Raw genomic sequence first — 15900 nt, forward strand, 5'->3', positions numbered from 1 at the left:
TTTCTGGCTGTGGCTGGTAAGGTTTCTTGTATTTTTAGGAAAAGTATCTTAGTGACATCATTCACACACAATGAGCTTAAAAAAATCACTGTGGCCGAAACCGGTTTGGCTCAGTGGATAGAGCGTCGGCCTGCGGACTGAGAGGTCCCGGGTTCGATTCCTGTCAAGGGCATGTACCTGGGTTGCGGGCACATCCCCAGTAGGAGATGTGCAGAAGGCGGCTGATCGATGTTTCTCTCTCATCGATGTTTCTAGCTCTCTATCTCTCTCCCTTCCTCTCTGTGAAAAATCAATAAAATATATATAAAAAAAATCACTGTGAATGGCATGTAATTAACAAATTCATAACCACAATCCTTTTGCAGTTTTATCAATTCTCACTTTTTGTCCTCAACTGATTATTCTCAGGCAAGAATTTCAAGTAGTTTATAAAAAGTGATGCATCAGGAACCACTGTTGATCAATGATATTGACTAAAATGTTTATCATGCTTATGGTTCAGAAAGCATTTCTATTTATTATCTTATTCAACTTTTACTACAAATCAGGGAGGGAGATATTGTTAAGGCCCAAGAAAGAACAGAATGTTACTATGCCCTGTTCTCTTGACTAAGTTCCATAACATCTTTTAGCCTCAGTTTCCGCATCTGTTAAAACACTGAGACTCTCTTCAAAGTGTTTCACTAAATAAATCAGATAAAGTATGTAATATATTTAAGTTTCAATAAATCTTAACAAGTTAGAGTGTTCTATGAAATCTGTATGACAAAAGTCAGACATCTTCATCTTAAAGATGAATAGGATTTGTATAAGAAATACATTTGAATATTAATGAGAGTAAGGCAATGCAGTAGGAGTCTACAGTAACCATGGTGTGCTCAGCAACAACAAGGAACCACACTTTGACTGTAATGGAGTTCATAGGGATTTTTTGTCACACAAAAAAGTAAGTTCCATGATTAAATCATTTTTGTTTATTTGTTTTTTGCTTTCCCATAGCTTTTGTCTTGTAATGTTTGGAAATTGGCTAATAAATACCAGTAGCATGCTAGTCAAATTTGTGCATAGCCAAATAAGCCGTCTTTCACCCCAGAAACAATGATATGGTCAAACAAGCACTAATCTAATTTGGAATTCTTGTCTTCTAAGATGAAATAACTTGAGCTGGTCATTTAACTTCTTTGAGTCTTATTTTCCTCATTATTTAAAAAAAGATTTATCTTACAGAGCCATTACGACAATCTCATGAGATATGCATGCCACTGAATATGATAAAAAACATTCTATATAATAAAAGTCTAATATGCAAATTATCCCCTCAACCCAGAATTTGACTGGGAGTTCAATCAGGGGGCGGAGCCGGCGGCAATGGCAGGTGGCTGGGGGAAGGGAGGCACCCCGGCTGGTAGCCGGCAGCCGCTAGGGACCCTACCCGTGCACAAATTTCGTGCACTGAGCCTGTAGTAAAAATATAATAGGTTAATCACTTATTATGATAATTATGATTTCAGAGTCTTTTTATTCTGAACTTTTAATCAACTGCCATTCTCAACAGAAAGTCTAACAAACATAATTAAAGATTTAATTATATTTCAGTAAGTGACTATTTAGGATTTTTCACCCAGAGTAAGAAAAGGCTGTTTTATGTTCCATTAGTAGTCTTAGAACCTAGATATGTGTGATTTGGACCATCTGCCTAGCTTCCATGTTGTTACTGAGATAAGAGATACACCATTAACCTTCATTGTTAAGCTTTTGTGATAAGGAGGTTCAAGCTGTTTCTTCCAACAGAGTTGGACAAAGCCATCAAACATCAGTTACTTGGATCTTAAACCCAGATAAGACATTCAAAGATGCACGTCATGAAGGTTTAAGTCACTTGAGTTATTGAGGGGGGAAAAAAGGTGGAGTCATGTCTACGCTTTATGCCTTTGAAATTTTCTTAGATGAAAAATGGATATTCAAGGGGGAAAAGGGGAAATATCTGCATTTTATTTTTAAAAATCAAAGAAGCTTATTAGCTTACAGAAGTGTTACCAACTTTACTTCAACAATATCAGAGAATGTTTTTCTTCCCTCTTAGAATAATTTTAAACATTTCCCCCTTTTTTGAAGATTTTAAACAAATAAACATTAGTTGTTTAAACTATTAAATATTTTTGACTCCTCCACTTCACTACACTGCCTACGGGATTTACAACTTTCATTTTCCAAATTGCATTTACTGAGCACAACTTATGGACTCAACATCAGGTTAAGTTCTTTCACAGACACTAAAGGAGTAGAACTGTGATACAATCCCATTAACAAGACAAAAATAAAATATAAAAAATTAATGAGCCATGCACATAGAATATTGTCCGTCAAAGTGTATAGAGCTGACATAAGTGTAAGTTATCAAAGATATTTAGTATAGTCATAGAAATGACCTCATGGAAAGATCCATCATACAGAGGTGAAAAGTCATCTTTGAGTAAAACAGTATGAGGAAATGCTCAGAAGGGAAGCCGAAGGTATGCTTTGGGGAGTGATTAAAAAACAGTAGCCTTGGTATGAACTGGTGAAGCGTAGGTGGTACATTTAGGAAAACCATTAGTGCAAAACAGTAGAAAATCTGAATTCCAGGCAGGAATGCTTTTATTCAGTTATGATGATAATGGGAAATAGTGCTTTGGGGAAGAGCAATATAACTCTTTATGTAGTGTTTTTTGAAAAGTGTCTTTTGGTGATTCACGTGGGTCGATTGGCAAAGGTAGAAACTGGAAGCCATGATATCACTGTGCTTTTGTAATAAGGTCCTGAAACTAGGGAGATTCTGATAAGGAAAGAGAGGAGAAGATAAGAGTGAAAAGCCTGAGGGTGACAGGTGAGATGTGCTGATGATTCAATGTGAGTGTGTTTTCACTTAAAAGAATTTTTTTTTTCCTGGTCTGTGATAACGTGATTTACAGAAGCAGCTGAGCTAGACAGGGAGGGGAAGTGATGAATTCTTTTCCCAGCAATGATAGTGGGATGTGATGACCGCATACCCAAGCGCCCCAGGAAGTTGGAAACAGGTGGAGGGAGGTGCAGCAGGAAGGTTCGCATTTGAAGTGTATGGGCTAACAGCAAAGAAATAATAGTCAAATGCCGCTATGGCAAGATCTTAAGGAAGGTTTAGGCAGCAAATCTTCCCTCTTGAGAAAGTCTATAATTATCATGGGCACAAGCCACAGCATTAATACAGAACAGATCGCTAGAGAAATTATTATGGGTCAGTACCCAAGATAGGGATCTGAAATTCAGAGATAGGAAATTACTTTGGTGATATAGAATTTTCCTAACAGCCCCTGATTCATCACTAGTCATGTCATGCTAACTCCTTGTAAATCACTATGAAACATACCACTGTCTGGTAAAGGGTATATGTGCCCTTGGCCTTGCTTGAGCTATAAATGTGTTGTCATCACAATTGTGATTTCATTATCTCCTTCACAAAAGTAGAATTTCAGCTGAGTAAATCATAAATAGACATCCACCATTCCTTTTCCAACACTTTGGGGATGGATATTTTGGAATTCAGAATATTTTAGATGTTCACGTTTAAAAAATACTTAAAGTGTATATTGCATAATATTCTCATTGGGGTCTTATAATTAAAGAGAGTGATTTCTCCAGGAGAATGTATCAATATTTAGATTGAGTGGGCTAAATAAATATTCTGCCTCACATCATTTTAAGACTTCATTTTAATAGAATGTTCAGGCCAGATTTTACCACCGAAATGGATAGCAAAAAAAAAACCGTGTGGATTTTGGAGTTGTTTGAATTTGGGATTGTTGAGTAAGGCATATATAGTCATGTTATAATATCAGAAAGGAAAAATTAAAGAAAAATAAGGAGGGCAGTGGGTTATTGGTGATACAGGGGTGGGTGGTGGTGGGACGTAAAGGAGGATGGTAACAAAGACCTTGAACTAAAGGTTACTAAGAAGCAGCCTTATAATTGCAGAAGGGAGTAGCAAGCATGAAGGCACCAGGGTGGGAATGAGCTTGGTCTCTATGGGGACCATTAAGAAGGCTTGTGTGACTGACGTGGTGAAGCAAGACAAAACGCGACAGGTGATTGATTAGGGCATGTGGTCAGACAGGGAGCATGAGCCAGACCATCATGAAGCCTTGCTGGCCATGTGTTTATTTTCAGTGTAATGGGAGGTCAATGGAAAGCTTTCAACTGGCATCAGTGTGCTGTGACTTAGATTTTTAAGAATTCTTTCTGGCTACAGGGTATAAAAAAAGGTAGTAAGGGAATAGAGAAGAGACATTTTAGGAGGCTGTTGTGGAGACGCAGGGGAGAGAATATGGTGGGTTGGACAGAATGGTTGTGGTGGACAAATGGATAAGTGGCCAGTTCCTAACCGTATCTGATGATAGAGGCTACAGAACTTGGTATTTTGCATGTGAAATATAAGGGAAAGAGAACAATCAAGGATAATTTTAAAGTACGAACAGTGAATATGTGAAAGGTAGTACCATTTCCCAAGAAGGGGAAGACTGGGAGAGCGGCAAGTGCAAGAAGTGGAAATCAGAAACTTAGAACTCTTTTTTGATACATTAGGATTGAGACAATAATTAGACATATTGTAGCCATGGACATACAGAAGTATAATTTGGCCACCACTTATTTCGTGATTAAAATGTGCTATGCCTTCTGGACTCTTCACATTTCTTAACTCAGACCCTCACAATAATTCTACAAACTTTCTACTCTTTTTATTCACATTTTACAGATTAGGGAACTAAAACACAGAGAACACAAATAACCTACACAAGATTGCACAGTTAGTAAGCAGAAGAGTGGGATTTGAATCCAGGGCTCTGGCTCCAGAGCCTCAGCTCTTAGAAAGTATACTCTATTGACCCTCTGCCTTGTGTTTCTTGAGGCATTCAACATGAAAACTTGGCATTGAGCCCTAGCTGGTTTGGCTCAGTGGATAGAACATCGGTCTGTGCACTGAAAGGTCCCAGGTTCAATTCTGGTCAAGGGCACATGCCTGGGTTGTGGGCTCGATCCTTAGTAGGGGGCATGCAGGAGGCAGCCAATCAATGATTCTCTCTCATCATTAATGCTTCTCTCTCTCTCTCCCTCCCCATTCCTCTCTGAAATCAAGAGAGAGAGAGAGAGAGAGAGAGAGAGAGAGAGAGAGAGAGAACACACAAAAAAACCTTGGCATTTTAATCGGGTCAGTTAGTATAATGGTTAAGGAGCAAAATTAAAAGATGACGAAAAGGCAAATGTTAGAAACACTCCATTTTCATAATCTGCTTGCATTACCAGAAAAATTTAATTTCTTCTGTCTCCTTCATGGATTTTAAATCTGAGTCAGCAGTTTTCAAGTTTTTCACTCTTTAGAATTCATATGGACTTATAAAAGATGTCTGAGTTTTTAAATGCAAAAGGTTACTCGATTTGTGCAAATTAGAAGGGACCCTTTTGTGTTTGTGTATCTTATTCATCCAATAGAGGCCTGGTGCAGGAAATTCGTGCACTTCACTGGGGGGCCCTGCCAGGCCTGGGTCCTCTTGCAGTCCACAGTCTGGGAACCCTCAGGGGATGTCCGACTGCCACTTGCAAGCTCGCCAGCCGTGAGCCTGGCTCAGGGCTTCTGGCTGCACTGACCACCAGGGGGCATCTCCTACGAGCATCTCCCCCCTGGTGGTCAGTGCGCGTCATAGTAACCGGTCATTCCTCCGTTCAGTCTATTTGCATTTAGCCTTTTCTTATATAGGATTAGTTCCCTCCCCCATCCAACTTCTAGACAAGGCCATATACATAATAGGCATGTGCTTAATTTTTTAAAAAATATTTTTTAAAATTTTTTTAAAAATATTTTTTAAAATTTTTTAAAAAATATTTTAAATAAATGAATGAGAATAATCACTGTTGAAGTGATCTATAACTGTGCACATTTCTGTAATATTTTCTATGAATGGATTGAATTTTTTTTAATGCTTTCAGATTGGGTTGAATTTACTCCATATGAGATCGGCATGGCAAAATATGGTACTTTCATGACTCCTGACTTATTTGGAAGCAAATTTTTTATGGGGAAAGTTGTAACGAAATATGAAGAAAACCCCTTGCATTTCTTAATGGGTAAGTGGTCAAAACCTACCACTAGTTTGTCTGACAGTTTTAAACTCTGGTGCATTCTAAGTTATTCTCTGTTGTCGCTTTATTATAGGTGTCTGGGGCAGTGCCTTTTCTATATTGTTCAACAGAGTCTTGGGAGTTTCCAGCTCACAAAATAAAGGTTCCACAATGGAGGAAGAATTAGGTATTGTAAAAATGTGCTTAAATTGATAACGACGCTCTATTGATAAATCGCATTAACCTGTATACATAGAGAAAATTAAATCAGCATAAAAATTTTAATTTCTAAAGTTACCGATAAGTTGGTTGAATCAGCCTAAATTTTTCCTAGGAATAGTATGTCCATTACTTAACTGCAGAGCCACATTCTCTAAGGGTGACAACAAGGCAAGAGTGTATACTGCTGAAATGTTCTGACTTCATTTATGTAAATGATCATTAAATCCCAGATATTATCAACTCCAATTTTGTGGAAATGACTAACTCTTCTCTGAATGATGTGAAGATTTCAGAGGGGAAAAAAGAGAGAAAAGAATGAAAGCACCCCAGGTTACGGGGCTTGCTTCTCCGTACACTTTATCTGTTGAATAATCCAGATAAACCCAAGGCTTGTTATTCCTCCCCCCCCCCCCCCCCCCCCCCCGCCCCCCGCAAAGGCAGGAAGAGAATAGGACTGAAATAACACATGTGAAGGCGGGTGCGACAATGGCTGGAGGCCAAGGAAAAGGAGACTGTGTACACTAAATCTTCTTGAGAATATTCTTTGGTGGGAGGCGTCCCCTTTGAGGCCAGTGGTTTGGCAGTTTATTTACTTGTTCTGTGTGTCAGACTTAGGGGGATTATGGTGAACTTGAGAACCCTGGTCAGCAGGATGCCTGTTCCCTCAGATTACAGAAGGGTTTCCAGAAATGAGACCAGAGAGGTGACTGAGGGGAATCGGAAGACTCCTGGTGGCTCTTTCATCTGCTGGCCAACCAAAGTCTACCTCTTAAAGGGTGTTTGTCCCTCCCCCCACTTCTAAAGGAAGACTTAAAGGTACATTGGACCACAATCAGATAAAGTAAAATGAAATAGATACATTTAGAATATTTAGTTATTTATATCATAAAAATTTCCTTATGAAGAAGGCAATATTTTGCAAACCATCTTCTTAAAGGATAGTATCAAATATGACCCCAAAAATGTTTAAAGAAAGAAAATGTTGTCCTGCCTAAAAGACACCTAATGCATATAACACCGGAATGGACCGTTACTTATATGCCCCCTCTTCTCTACAACAAAATTACTAGTACTTTCTGTAATAGTCATGAAATGAATATTAATGTTAGGCAGAGAATATTTTCCTTTAATGAATTTCATATGTGTGATATTACCAGTAAAATGAAAGAAATCTAAAAATTAAAAAGTCGATCTACTGCTTCAAGCATTTATTATCCCTTCAATTATATAATCTAGATCATTTAAATACCTGATATTTATTTATAGTAAACATATGCAGAATAATATGTTATATCTGTATTTCCCTGAGTTTAAAGCCCCCAAATGATTCTATTACTAAAAATTATGAATTTGGAGTCAGTTTCTTTAAAAAGTTGATTGACTAATGGAAGAAAAAATAAGTTACTATATAGAGAGTGGTTTTATATGTGTCCAAAGGAGTTTTGATTTTTCTATGAATGATGATTAAAAAGAATGGTTTATGTACCTTAATTTAGGTGCTTTTTACTTGAAAAAAAAAAAGACTAGTTATTGTTATAGCTTTTACTCCTGTTGTTGTTTTAAGGATTTGTAGTTTCTATTTTAGTTTTTAAAACTACTCTCTTACTATGTTCTGAGGAAGCACAAATTCTCAGCACAAAAGGCACATTTCAACAGAAAATTTTCAGTGTTATTGAAATTAAAAGATACCTTATATTAGTCGCTTTCATATATTTTGATGAAATAGCCCCCTGTAGATTTTGGGTTCACCTTGCATTTACCTTCTTCACAAATACCACTTAAGCATATTTGATTGAAGAAAAAAAATACTTTTGTATAATGAGAAGCTTCCTATAATCAAGCTATTCTTTCTGTCAGAATTAAGATAAACAAAAATTCTTCCCTTTAAATCATGAATGAATAAAATTTAAATTAACTTTTCCTCTCCTGGGAAATTTTGATTTCCAATGAAAAATTGATCTAAATTCATGCCAATTATTGATCTAAATTTATTCTAGTAATCTAGCAGGTCTCACTCTGTGGATTTGCTGAGGTTACTTCCATACGGTAAATTTATGTATTTTAAGTGATTTCAGAGAGAAGGGAGAGGGAGAGAGAGATAGAAACATCAATGATGATAGAGAATCATTGATCAGCTGCCTCCTGGAGCCTGCTGGGGATCCAGCCTGCAAACTGGGTGGGCATGTGCCCTGACTGGGAATTGAACTGTGACCTCCTTGTTTATAGGTCAATGCTCAACCACTGACCCACACTAGCCAGGCCCCCATATAGTAAATTTAATTGTGAGTCTTGGCACCTGAAATCCTTCAATTGTTTTTGCTTTCTTTCCACAGAAAATATTACAGCAAAGCACATTGTGAGCAATGATAGCTCGGATAGTGATGATGAATCACAAGAACCCAAAGGTAAGTGTGCTGGGACCTTCTCTGGCAGAAGTCCATGGGGAAAGGATGCTGCCTCTGACCTGTCACTCCAGGTGCTTATGGCAGTCTCTGCTTAAGGCTCTGAGCAATAGCCTCGTAGCTTTCCATTCAGAGAGAGAATTGATGCTGTATGTGTAATAACATATGCAGCACAGAAATATCCCTTCTTTCTTATTTAATACCTCAAAAATATTATCAGTTGAACAAATGGGGAACAAACTGAGATGTTAGAATTACTAAATTCTGTTTTCAATCTGATTATTGAACTGGGCTTTCAGCATGGAAATTGTGGTTTGGGAGCACCTTTATCTGGCTTTTTTTAAAAAAAAAATCTAAATTTTATCTTTGAAAAATATATTATTAAATAACATGTGAAAAATTATATTCTCACTCCATCCTGAGCCTTTATCCCATTGCCAACATTCTGTGTCTTAGGAAGGGATCAAGTTGGGTAGAACTATGGAGAACTCTTGGTTGCATGTATTGCTTTGTGGTATCAATGAGTTCCTTTACATTTTGACAAGACAGCTTTTGGCTTGGTGTGGATCAGGAGAGTCAGTGATGGAGGGAGGGCAGGGAGAAGCAAAGATCAAGCATATTTGTTGCCAATGTGCTAACACAGAGTGTTTTTACATTTTGACGAAGTGTTTGACACAACCATTTGTACAAAAACAAAACATAACAATGATCAAACAAACAAAAGTTAAACAGCTTTGATAACAACTGGGTGAACAAGTCCTATTACAGTCTGAATACAGATCTTAAAAGGCATTAAGTGCTTTCTTGTCCAAAACATAAGGAATTCCACCTGCCAAGTCATAGATAACAGGAGAGCCTGTTTTATCCATGCTGAATTAACACTAAAATTAAAATTCTCTTTCATAACTGGGCGGTTACTGCCTCATAAGATGAGTCTGCGCACATCAGAGGTGCGTACTCTGGGCAATGCAGCTGCACAGGCCCGTAGCTTGCTTAGTGTTCAGCTTCTTGTGAAAATGTAAAAAGGAGCCCTTCCTTGGGCAGACAAAGCTCTTGACCAGGCACAAGATGGCCAGTGGCGTACAATCTGGGCTTCAGTCCCTGTTTGCCTACTGTCCTCCTGACTTATGTAGCCAATAATTTGCCTAAGTATATATGGCAGCTCAGGTAATTAGGCAAGAACCCCATTTGTAAGAACCCTGCTCTGGAAGGAACTGAGTCTAAATTCTGCTCCTTTATATTGGTAATTTTAATTATTTTGGTTGTTTAGGTCTTTATTTGTTTTTTTATTTTGAATTTCCTTTTAATGAAGGGAGCTAGCCAGTACACTGGGGAGAGAGAGTATATGCCTAGCATGTCTAGAATTAATCATGTCATGATTTAGGGACTATCAAGTAGATGTAATAATGGTTTGTCACTAATTAAGTACTACATTGCTAGGGAGGATCAGTACATTTGATCATCTCTGAAGTACTGGATGCTTATCTTAAGGCTGATAAGTTTAAGAACCAATTGAATATGACTTTGGTTTAGTATCAGCCTAGATTGGCGAATGATATTCAGGATGTTTTTGAGGATTTTTTATTAGATCTTAATATTCATTTATTTCATTCTAAATAGACTTTATTTTTTTAGAGTAGTTTTAAATTACAGCAAAATTGAGTAAAAAATATAGAGTTCCTATATATCCCCTGCAAACACCCCCCCCCCCCCCCCAACACACAGGGAAGGCCGGGGGAATGTCAAGGGGGGAAAAAAGGAGACATATGTAATACTCTTTGTAATACTTTAAGAAATAAAACAAAATTAAAAAAAAAAAAAAACAAGAAAAAAAAAACATTCTATACTGGAGTGGTACAACTGTTACAGTTGATGAACCTACACTGATACATCATCACTGCCCAAAGTCCAAACTTTAGGCTTCACTCTTGATATTCTGTATATTTTCACAAATATAAAATGACATGTACCAACCATTATAGCATCATACAGAGTAGCTTCACTACCCTGAAAGTCCTCTATGCTCTGTTTATTCATCCCTCTGCCCCCCGTCCCCAACTCCTGGCAACCACTGATCTTTTCACCATCCTCATAGGTTTGTCTTTCCCAGAATGCCATATATTTGGGATCATACTCTATGTGGCCTTTCCATATTGGCTTCTTTCACTTAGTAATATGCAGTTAAGTTTCCTCCATGTCTTCTCATGGTTTGATGGCTCATTTCTTTTGAGTGCTGAATGATAGTTCACTGTCTGGATGTACCGCAGTTTATCCACTCATCTACTGAAGAATATCTTGGTCACTTCCAAGTTTGGGCAATTATGAATAAAGATGCTATAAATATCCATATTCAAATTTTTGTGTGGATGTAAGTTTTCAGCTCCTTTGGGTAAAGACCAAGAAGTGTAATTGCTGAATATAGAAGTATAATTTAGTTTTGTAAGAAACTTTCAAACTACCATCTTTAGTGACTGTACCATTTTGCATTCCCACCAGCAATGAGTGAGTGTTTCTGTTGCTCAACATCGGTGCAGCATTCGGTACTGTTAGTATTTTGGATTTGGACATTTTCAATAAATATGTAGGCTATCTCCTTGTTGCTTTAGTTTGCATTTCCCTGATGACATATGATGTGGAGCATCTTCTCATATATGCTTACTTGCCATCTATATATTTTCTACTGAGGTCTTTTGCCCATTTTTAAATTGGGAAGTTTGTCATAAATATATTTTGGATAATAGTCCTTCATCAGATGTATCTTTTGAAAATATTTTCTCCCAGTCAATGGCTTTCTTTTCATTCTCTTGAAGCTCCTTCATTTTTCATTCATATGGTTTTGAGTAAGGTCTTTAGGCATTTTTCAACGTTAGTTTCTTTAAACCTATGCTGGCATCACTTTTACTTGTCTCATAGAATTGTTGTAATCATCAAATCAGAAAATGCATACAAAGGGCTTTAAGTTGTAAAAGGCAACACATAGAAATAGCTAGTAAGCAATGGATGTCATTTATCTGTTGACTGCTGGGGTTGTGCCACAAATGATGCCATTTCCACATATATCACAAGGAAAGGAGACACTCTGCTATTACAGAAGTGGAATTTATCTCATAAAAATAATAGCGATGATGATGATGATGGAGCAGCTCCAAATCTTTGGAAAATAATTGAATATCTTATTCATATCCTGTGTACCTAGAGATACAAATAATTAATTTTGAAGCCTGATTTGCTCTAGCAAAAGATTTTATTCATCATACTTGGCATTAGAAAAATGTAGGAGTAGAAAAGAGTATGTTTGTTTTTTAGTGAATATGTAGTCATCTGGATTGGTTCCTGAAAGATCACTTCATTTACTTGGTACAGTTAAGCTAATCTTTGTGAAAATAAAAAAACAATATTTATTGTGGTTTATGTGTGTTTAGTTAACATTTATTGGAAATTATGAAGTTTGAGCATAGATTCTCTTTTCTCTCAAAACACACACACACACACAGAGAGAGAGAGAGAGAGAGAGAGAGAGAGAGAGAGAGAGAGTTTTATATGTGTTTATATACAGAGTTCCCAGAAATCTGAGCAAAAGGGATTTAGGCAGGTGGGAATCACACTGTACCATACAGTGTTCTCAAATTTGGATTGTGAATGAATAATATTGACACGGATAATTATTCTGTTGCTTCTGCTGCTACTACCACTATTTCTACTACTAAATAGTGTTTATTAAAAATTGAATGCGGGCCAGGCACTTTACTAAGGAATTTACATGAATGCACTAACTCAGTTAATCCTCACAACCCTACAGAGTTTTCTGTTGAGGGAATGAAGGCTGAAAGGGTTAACTAACTAGGAAACAGGGGAGAATCTAGGCAGTCTGACTATGGAGCCAATGCTCTAAGTAACTACCCAACATAGCTTCCCAGTAGTAGTGATGTGTACATAGGTTTTAAGGAAAAAGTGACGAAAAGCCGCTTCTTTGGGAAGATTGCTGAATTTTAAAACATTTTAAAGCATGTGTTTAAATTACAGAGCTTTAAAAGCCAAACTCTATAAGTAGCAATGAAATGACATTTTATAAGGGTGTTTATTGAGCAGGAAATATATGTTGAATCTTTCCGTTGTCTGTGTTCAGTTTACATGATTTCTGGAAGTTTACTAAACAGGAGAGAGAAGGAAACTTGGGAGATAAAGACAATAAGGTACTGTGGATTTTCCCTGTGTGTGTGTTGTGTGTTTGTTTGTGTTTGTGTAAATAAGGCAAAAAAAAAAAAAAAAAGAGAGAGAGAGAAAAGGACAGGGGAAGAGGAGAAAGAAGGAAAGTTTGCCTAAAAAAAATCTAAGATTAGACCACGTGACACTGTCAACAATGCAATCTTAGACTAACTATGGGTAAAGGGTAAAGCAAGAACAATTTAGGACCAAAATATTTAACTGAAATATTTAGTGTGTTAATTTATGCAAAGAAACATTTGTTAAATCAAAAGCCATAGAGCTTCACTGTTAATTTTGACATTCAGTTGCCCAAAGAAGATTAAAAAAAAAAAAAGAATTTTGGAATCTGTATAATGATGCTTTCTTTTTCCTTAGGTACTGAAGCTGAAGACGCTGAAGAGGAATATCAAAATGATAATCAAGCAAGTTGGGTCCAGCGTATGATAATGGCCTTGATGAGTGACTCAACACTATTCAATACCAGAGAAGGACGTGCTGGGAAGGTGCACAACTTCATGTTGGGCTTGAATCTCAATACATCCTACCCACTGTCTCCTTTCGGAGACTTTAACACACAGGAGTCCTGGGAGGAAGATGAATTGGATGCAGCCGTAACAGGTAAGTACAGAAAATGTAACCCATGGAAGCTAATTCAGGAGATCTTCCTTCCTTATTCAGTGGTTCTCAACCTTGGCTGCACATTAGAATCACCTGGGAATCTTTTTAAAATCCTGATTTCTGGGCCTCATTCCGGAGGCCTCATTTTGAGCCGGAATGAGGCCCAGAAATCAGGATTTTAAAAAGATTCCCAGGTGATTCTAAATGTGCAGCCAAGGTTGAGAAACACTGGTTTAGACAGTTACAAAAACATGCGTTTAGTATGTGTAGGGTTTCAAATAACTGTTGTTGTGTTGGCTTTTATTTTCGGAAAAATACATTGGACAGGAAGTAATATAGTCATGTCAGCATAGAACATTTTCATTGAAATATTGAGACAGACCTTAGATCTTCTCTCTATTGGTCAAGTTTCACTCACAGAAAACAGGAACCCCACTCCCTTGTTTAACTGAAAGGGGCTTAAAGCAGGAAATTAGATGTTTACAAAATGGTTCCCAGGCTTGGAAGAACAAGCTCCAGACGGAGCTTCCAAAAATGATTTCAAAAACACATCAGAATAACCCCAGTTTGGTCAGTGTCGAGCTTATTCAAATGCATTATTTACAGACCAACGTTGTTAAAAATGATGGGAGGAGATTTTTGACTTTCTTGGTAAACAATGCAATATTCAGATGATGTGTCATAGAATTGTACACTTGAAATCTCTACAATTTCATTAACCAAAGTCACCCCAATACAATTAATAAGAATGCTTATGTTGTTTCAAAAACAACAACAACAACCAATTGCATTTTAGACTGAACCTACTGAATCGAAAAGTGCTTCTTCAGGCAATGCCCTTACTAAGAGAGACCCTGTTTATCTTGCTCTGGATATTTCCATGTTTTAGGATTACCATGTGTTTGGAATGAAAGGTTAAAACAAACGCCCCCACAACTGTGCCTGGCAATAGAAAAAGCAGAAACATAACCTCTGTCTCATTTCCTTCCTCAAATCTCACCTGGGTGTTTCTCCTTGGCCAGCGACCAGTCTCAGCAGATTCAGACGGGAGCTGTAAGGGAGTCTGGTAACGTTGGTCCTGAGCCTGACTCTCCAGAACAGGGCAGTCATACATGAGATGCAGTGGGTGGTGTGGAGTGAAGTTTGCCAGTCTGCAGTGCCCGTCAGGCCCTCTGTTCTCAGAAATGTTAGTTAACTTTCTTAAGGCCAGCTGGCAAGAAAGCCACTCACTCTCAGCCAAATCCCAAGAATAATTCTTTTTATTCTTCTGTGCATCCATGTTTCGAATGAAAAGTTAAATGTACCTTGGTGACTAATCAATACTAATAATCTTTCTCATAATGATCCTATCATCTTAAATTTTTCTACTTCATCGCACCATCATTTTCGTTTAACCGCCCAAATGTCATTTCTCAGCCATTTCCGCCCAAGGACATTGACTGGATGCTATAAAAATGTCAATGGAATTTTTTCCCAAAAACTTTCTACTACTCTTTGTTTAAGCACCATCCCTATGCAATAGAATTAGAACAAGGCTTTCGATGTTGTTGTTTTGGTAGTGTGGTTCCTGTGTGTTGCTTGAGCATAATGGAAATTGCAAAAAGAAAAGTTACCTCTGTTATTTAAACAAGAGGAGTAGAACTTACTATACCTTGTGTTATGTTTATGGCATTAAAGTCTCAGATAATAGGTTATGTCTGGTTATATACCTTCAATCCAAACCCTTTCCTGTACAGTAGAATGAAAGTCGATTTGTGATAAAGTCAATGTCTATTTTTAAATTCATCCACCCCTCCCCCAAAAAAATACCTGACCTTACAATCCGTGACGTTATTTTTTTAAGTTGTGACACCTGATTATATTCATTTCCATTATAACATCAGTTAAATGTGTCTTCTTCAGAAACGTAGGCTTTATGGATGAATGATGATGGGCTTTCAAATAAACTTAGTTTTGTAAGAGTATTTAGACTCCCTAAAAAGATTCTTAAGTAATTTTTACTCCACAGTAAAGGAAGATTACAGAAGATAGTTCTCATCTTTGCCTAAAATGACTCAGCGGAGCTAGAGTGGAGACAGGCCTCTTGACATTCCTCAAAGCCTTTCCCTTCTGCTACACTCCCTTCCCCCTGGCCCTCGGTTTTATTAGTCATTGTCTTGCTGATGTAAAAATGGACGTTTCCTCTGTGTGTACTTTATTACATCTGTTTTACGTTATTGCTGTGATCGCATCACCCAGCGTGGCTCCTCTGTGGTTTGCACAGCACGCTTGCCTTCTGCACTTCTGCACTCCACATTTTAACAACTTCCTGGGAGTTTGACAA

General features: G+C 37.5%; 1 protein-coding gene across 3 annotated transcripts in view; it reads left to right on the forward strand.

The window, feature by feature from the left end:
- PLA2G4A (phospholipase A2 group IVA) overlaps nt 1-15900 on the forward strand; it is a 160744-nt gene that overhangs the window by 119326 nt on the left and 25518 nt on the right. For all 3 annotated transcript variants that reach the window (XM_070396351.1, XM_070396350.1, XM_070396352.1), the window contains 4 exons: nt 5998-6135; nt 6224-6316; nt 8685-8756; nt 13335-13577. In XM_070396351.1, coding sequence (XP_070252452.1) covers nt 5998-6135; nt 6224-6316; nt 8685-8756; nt 13335-13577 — 546 coding nt within the window. The remainder of the gene's footprint in view (nt 1-5997; nt 6136-6223; nt 6317-8684; nt 8757-13334; nt 13578-15900) is intronic.

The sequence above is a fragment of the Myotis yumanensis genome, unplaced genomic scaffold (genome assembly GCF_028538775.1).
Source record: "Myotis yumanensis isolate MYYU_CA2020_CCGP unplaced genomic scaffold, mMyoYum1.0.hap1 SCAF_17, whole genome shotgun sequence".
NCBI classification, from domain to species: Eukaryota; Metazoa; Chordata; class Mammalia; order Chiroptera; family Vespertilionidae; genus Myotis; species Myotis yumanensis.